The 7,247-nt window shown below is 35.0% G+C and overlaps 1 protein-coding gene across 1 annotated transcript; it reads right to left on the bottom strand.

Moving 5' to 3' along the window:
* Positions 1 to 4,683: 4,683 nt before the first annotated feature.
* Positions 4,684 to 5,613, bottom strand: LOC132010300 (olfactory receptor 4C46-like). Its single transcript, XM_059388201.1, has one exon. The coding sequence runs from the start codon at positions 5,611 to 5,613 to the stop codon at positions 4,684 to 4,686; it is 930 nt and encodes a 309-aa protein (XP_059244184.1).
* Positions 5,614 to 7,247: the final 1,634 nt, after the last annotated feature.

Genomic DNA, 7,247 nt, shown 5'->3' with positions numbered 1-7,247 from the left:
TTATTGACATCATGTTACCTTTGATGTCTTTCTTTCTGTAGATTGTCTCTATATTTGTGTTCAATTATATTCTTAGAATTTTTCCTCTTTTATAGAACCCCCCCCTTAATATTTCCTCCAGTGTCGGCTTGATGGTCGCATACTCTTTTAAGCCTTGCCTGTCTTGTAAACTCTTTATTTCTCCATGCATTTTGAACATCAGTCTTGCTGGATAAAGTATTCTTGGTTGCATGTTCTTCTCATTTAGTGCCCTAATATATCTTGCCAGCCCTTTCTGGCTTCCCATGTTTCTGTAGAAAGGTCTGACATTATTCTCATGAGCTTTCCTCTCTATGAAAGGATCCTCTTTGTCCTAACTGCCTTCAAGAGGGCCTCCCTACAATTATAATTCCTCATTCATACTATTAGGTGTCTCAAGGACTTTTGAGAATCTGTAATCTTTGGGGAGACCATTCTGCCTCTAGTACATGAATGCTGGTTCCATTCACGAGAATGGGAAAATTTTCATGGAGAACTTGTTCCACTATATCTTCTAGACTTCTTTCTTTCTCCTCCCTATCAGGGATTCCAATAATTTTGATGTTGGAATATTCCATGGCATCATTAATTTCCCTGATTCTGTTTTCGTGGCTTCTAAGCTGTTTGTTCCAGGCTTCCTCCTGATCCTTTCTATCTGTTTGTCCTCCAGATCACTAATTCTATCTTCTGTCTCAGTTACCCTAGCTTTGAGAGAGTTTAGATTAGATTGGAACTCATTGAGAGCATTATGAACATCATCCCTGGTGGCATTCAGTTCTGCCCTAATCAATTACATTTTGTCATCCATGGCTTTTTCTTACTAAATATATTTTTTAAAAAAATGACTGAAGTGCCTGTTATTGTTGAGGTTGTGGAGAAATGGGAATGCTTATACGTTGCTTGTGGAAATGTAACATAGCAGCACCATTTTTGAAAAAAACTTCGTCAGTTTCTGAAAATGCTAGCATACACTTATAACTCAGCAATTCCACTCTTAGGTATCAACCCAAGAGAAATGATAATTTATGTCCACCATAAGTCTTCTACGTGAGTATTCACAGAGCATAATTCTCTATCATCCTTACATGGATGTCTATCCATGGATGTCCAAATGTCCATCAGCTAGTGAATAAGTATACAAGTGTGGTAGACACATACAGTGGGATACTTTTCTTTCTAAAGAGGAACAAACTGCTAATAATACAATGTAACAAACCTCTAAAACAGTATGGTAAAGGAAGAAGATAGTATCATCTTTTAAAAGTATTGTTTTTAAAAAGTCTATTTCTCCCCTGGTTATGTCTGTGGTATCATAAATGGATCAAAGGAAAAATTGAGGTGTCCTTGAGATTCCCTAGATCTCTGACTAAAGCTCTGCAGATTCATTATATCCCAACAGTAGTTGTCAATGTGCATAAAATTTGGATCCTTAGTGCCTTTATGTACCTAGAAATGAAAATTCTCATGGTAAATGTATTAGCTTCTGCTGCTTCTACTCACCTCAGCTGTTTATCTTCCTTTTTATTTTATTTATTTTAAAAAAAATATGTATTTAGTTGTCAGAGAGAGAAACAGCAAGAGGGAACACAAGCAGGGGAAGCAGGAGAGGAAGGAGCAGACTTATGGCCAAGCAGAGTCCAATGCAGGGCTTGATCCCAGGACGCTGGAATTATGACTTGAGCCAAAAGCAAACCCTTAATGACTGAGTCACCTAGGTCCCCTTACTCAACATTTTTAATCTCTTACCCTCTACTTCTTCCCTTAGTAGCTGTCCAGTCTCTTTGGAGATGATTCTCTCTTTTCCGTCTTTGCTACCTTATCATGTGGGAACACCTGTCTGTTATGTCACTCCTTCCCACCCAGAAAACTGGCATTCACATTTTTCTCTGAACAGTAAAGTGTTTACTTGTGACATGCGAGTCCTTAGACTTGAATAACAAAGGAAACAGTATTCTAACAGACAATTCTGATTCCGTTGCTCACACCTCAGTAACTGTGTGTAATGACCCAGTGTCCTTGGAATCATCCAACTTTACATAAGCATTTGTTGTATGTAGAATCCATTACTAGTTGACCAGAGCACACTCTTTTGATTTTGAATTCACCGTGATAGATGGGGCTCTGTATTTTTATGTCAGGTCGAACATGCGTGCCATCAATTCTGAACCTGTTATATTTTAATTGTGAGGTTTACACCAATTGGCTTCAACTTCAATTGGCCTTCTTGAATTACTTAATCTGCACATTTTGGATAAGCAAATGACTCAAGGAGGTTTTTTAAGAATGCATCCATTAGGAAGGCCAAAATATGGGACATCATCACCAACAGATGCTGGTGAGGATACAGAACAAGAACTCTCATTTATTGTTGATGAGAAAGCAAAATGGTGCCACCACTTGGGAAGATACTTTGTTAGTTTTATACAGAACTTAAAAAATTTAGCAATCCCACTCCTTGGAATTTATTCAACAGAGTTAAAAACTTATGTCAACAAAAAACCCTGCACACACATGTTTAACAACATCTTCATTCACAATTGTCCATACAACTGGAAGCAGCCAAGGCATCCTTCAGTAGCTGAAGATAGACAAACTGCAATATCAGACTGTGGAATATTATTCATTGCCAAGAGCAATGAGCTCCAGGCCATGAAAAGGTATGAAGACCCTTCCAATGTGTCCCCCATGGTACTTGGCATGCAGCTCTACCACATATATGAGACTCTTCTTATCTCCCCCATCTCTTTCTAGTTTCACATTTTACTAACTAGACTTTTAGAAGCTTAGTGTCTAGCTTATAAACCGACATATAGAAGAAGCTCAATAATTAATTACTGAATGAATAGATGAGCCAATACCTACAACATATTGAAATGATTGTGTTTTCTGCATACTATCTTTCACCCTTGGTCTTTGTTTATGCCACAAAGGGAATATTATCATCCTAACACATGCCTATTCACTCTCATGATTCCCCTTCCTCTTTTGTGCCAATTTTTGATGTTTTCATCTAGGAAATCTTCCTGACCCCCTGAACTTTGTTGTGTGTCCCTCAAACATGCTTTCATTGTCCCCCTGTGCTGTCACTACATTCCCATTTATAACATGGTCTTATCATATTCCATTCCCCTCTGGGTGTATCTCAGTGGATCTGAAGCTTTTGATAGCATGACCTTTGTTCTGCTCTATTCACCACTGAAGGCCCAGCAACCATCAATGCATCTGATATATTTTTTGTGTCAGAAATGTCTATTGATTAATTAATGGGAAATATTATACACACACAGATATATAAATGGAATATATATATCCTAAAGTTGTTTTGTGTAAAGATGGAATCACTTATTTTTTAAATCTTTTCATAATGAAATGTTACCTAGAATATAGATATAGATAGATAGATATTGACAAAGATATAGATATAGATACAGATTTTTATTTTTATTTATTTATATTTTTTTGCTGGTAGATTCACTGTAGTTTATCAAAACACACACACAAAGACAGTATCCCACAGTACAAATAATGTGCTCCTGGTATATTTATGTTGGCTAAAAACTCTTTGCTGTTCATATATCTGGGGACCAGAGTTTATATTTGCTTAATCTCAGGCTTTATTACTTCTCTCCTTAATTCGGTCAATGGTTTAATGAAGCTGTAATGTGTTATATGTATGTAATTTCTTTAGTTCACTACTAAAAGTGAGCATTGGCCTTAACAGAAAAAAAAAAAAAATGTTACCTAGAAATAATCTAATTAACAGAGAAAAATGTCATGATCAGCTTACATTCATATGATGAAATCTTGCTGAAAGCAGGGAAAAAATCAATGTAAGATATTTGCTCTTTCATTGAGAATATCAGTTTCAATATTTGTAAATGCATAGTTTAATGAAGAGTTCAAAAAATTGTGGTTTCTCAGAGAGATCTCACTAGAAATCTCAGTCTGAATCAGATAAATGTAGGGGAAAAGTCCCATGTCTCCACAATTATTTCTTGTTCAAAGTTTTCTTGATGTTATTCAGCTCCCTTCATGCCATTATTCATCATTCAATATTTATTGTGCCCCATCCATTGTGCTGACTTGTAGAAACTATTTTTAACAAATAGTTAAGTGCTCTATGGAGTGTGACTTTATTTAATAGAAATGCCTCTCAGATAATAAGATGTTCACTAATTTGAGTTATGATTCTTTGTAATGGGTTAGCAGCCTATGAAGGGTAACTTGAACAATACTACGTGACTCAGAAGTCTACAAGGGAATTTGAAAACTTGGAGGGAAATTCATTACCTCTCAGAGATTAAATTAGACTCTAATTTTATAGGAAGCATGTTATCATCAATACTGGTATATAAAACTGAGCAGAATTCTTAATAAAATATGTTAGATTTTATGGAGAGTGAATATATAGATACTGAATATTCATAGTGAATATGAATATATATATACTATGTGCTACACATATGTATGTGTATACATATGTATATATGTAAAAACTATGGTTAGTTTTTTCTTTCTTGCACACATTTCTGCTCCACTCAGTTCAGAAGGTAGCATTCATAGTAGTTTATTTACTCTTTATTTGGTAGGTATCCTTTCTGAGAACTTCCAAAATGTCCTTTTGACCTTTGTTTTAATTGAATCAGTGCTGAGCTCCAGGCATATTTATTTCTCACTTGAAATAACTTTTCTACTACACAATTTCCTAATGGCATTTTTCATCTGATCATTTCTTAAGGTATAGATTAACGGGTTTAACATCGGTGTTATCATAGTATAGAACACTGAGACTGTTTTATCAATAGATAAAGTAATCGCTGGTCTCATGTACACAAAAATGCAGGGCACAAAGAATAGGATAACTACTGTGATGTGGGAGACACAGGTGGAGAGGGCTTTGCGCTTTGCCTCCAAGCTGTGGTTCCTTAGGGAGTACAGAATGACCACATAGGAGATGATCAAGAGAAGGAAGAGGAAGACACAGATGAAACCACTGTTGGCAGCAACAAAGAGCCCTAGGGTGTGGGTATCAGTGCAGGCAAGATTGAGCAAAGGGTTCAGATCACACATAAAGTGATCTATGACATTAGGGCCACAGAAGGGTAAAGGGATGATAAAGAGGATCTGTATGGCTCCATGAAGAAAACCTCCCACCCACGCCACTCCCATTAACAGGCCACACACCCGCCGATTCATGATGGTCGTGTAGTGCAATGGTTTGCAGATGGCCACATAGCGGTCATAGGCCATCACAGTAAGTAGGATGATATCAGCACCTGCAAAGAAATGTTCTCCAAAGATTTGGATTATACATGCATTGAATGTGGTGGTCTTCTTTTCACGGAGTGAATCTATGATCAGTTTAGGGGTATTAACAGAAGAATAGCAGGCATCAATGAAAGAGAGATAAGCCAGGAAATAGTACATGGGAGACCCCAATAATGGGCTGGCAATGATAGTGACCACGGTGAGTATATTTCCTACCTCAGAGATGATGTAAATCACCAAAAAGATGACAAATATGATTTTCTGCATCTTTGGATTCTCTGTGAGCCCCAGTAGAACAAACTCTGTCACATTGTTTCTATTCTCCATTATTTTATATTATGAATAATTGCATTACCTGAAAAAAATTCCTTTGGATTAATGGAACCTTGAATATATTAAGCTTTTTCATCTAGTAAGCAATATAGATTCTCATGTAGTTTTCTGAGATAGAAAATGAATTATGAAATCTTTAAGATTATGGAAACTATTTACTCATTGAAATTTATGTTGAGTATGGCCATAGGGAACTTTGTAAACACACAGGCAGGAGATCATTTGTGTACCCTTTGTCATCTAAGGTGATTAATCATGTAACAGGAAATAGTCAATTGAATACACACTGGCAGTTAAGTAAGAAAAGGGAGGTAGTATATGATGTAAAAGCTATGAATGTAAGGTTAGGAATTTTACCTTTATACTTAGGAAATGGGAAACCACGAGAAGACAGTGAGAATATATATGGAAAAGTGAAGAGGAATTAAAGGAAGACATAATAAGGGATAAAATTTTAATAAATGTCTTCATGTGTCTTGGATGAAGTGGGGTGAGGTTCAGTAAGACGTTGGAAGCTAGAGACAGAAACCCCAGTTAAGAGTTTATTTATTATAGTTGACATAGTACTAACAGGGTGTTGGTTGTGGGTATGTAAAGTATACAGAAGCTACTATAAAAATAATTAATAATGTTTATTTTTTATATAAAATAGTATTATTTTTGCTAAATATACATATAAATATATATATATATAAAGACAGTGAGAGTTTAATAATTGATTAATATGTTCATGGTATAATAGCAAGTGTTGTATAGATAGAATTTCATTAAATACTGATAACATCCTATTTGTTTAATGTTATTCCATCCATTTTGAGATGAGGAATCAGTGTCAGAGAATTAGTTTGATGGTAATAATAACAATAACAATAACAATATTTACTAAAATTTAGCATTCAGTGGGCTTCAGATTTTTTGCAGATTTTTGTTGATTTAATCCCCACCACAAACCTGTAACATAATTCCAGCTCTTGTTTTGACAATTATTTTATATGTTAAGTAATAGAACATAGAGGAGGTAAAAATCCTGCCAAGATCAACATGCTAATTAAGAGCAAGAACTAAGATTAATTCAGATTATACTTCTTCATGGTTTTCCTCCAAAATATTACCCAAATGCTATATTGTTAAAATTAACAACATTGAACTAGTAATCTTTTTATATGACCACAATAATTATAATTGCTTTTTTACTACTTTGAAGGCACGTGTCTATAGCACAATTTCATTAGGACACACACACACACACACACACAGAAATGCTTGAACTCCCACTTATCAAATAAAAAGAAATCAAAAATTAAAAAAAATAAATAAAAGTTTAAAAATGTGGTACTGTGTTCATTGAAAGCTCATTTTATCTTGACTTATCCTTCAGACTTAGTTCTCCCCACTATAATCCATCCCCAAAGCAAACCATCTGTTTTTGTTTTGGTTTGGTTTGGTTTGGTTTTGGTTTTTTGTTTTGTTTTGTTGGTTTTTTTGGTTGTTTTTTGTTTTGTTTTGTTTTGTTCTTTTAGTTTTCAATCAAGCTTTCAAACCATATCTTCAAAGTTGAAAAGGATTTCCATTTTAGTTAAGTGCTTTGGTTTGAAAATCAAAAAGACAAGGTTAGAATTCCTATTTTT

Source organism: Mustela nigripes, chromosome 1, assembly GCF_022355385.1.
Source record: "Mustela nigripes isolate SB6536 chromosome 1, MUSNIG.SB6536, whole genome shotgun sequence".
NCBI classification, from domain to species: Eukaryota; Metazoa; Chordata; class Mammalia; order Carnivora; family Mustelidae; genus Mustela; species Mustela nigripes.
Note: the sequence above shows the minus strand (reverse complement) of the source record. Positions and strands in the feature narration are given on the sequence as shown.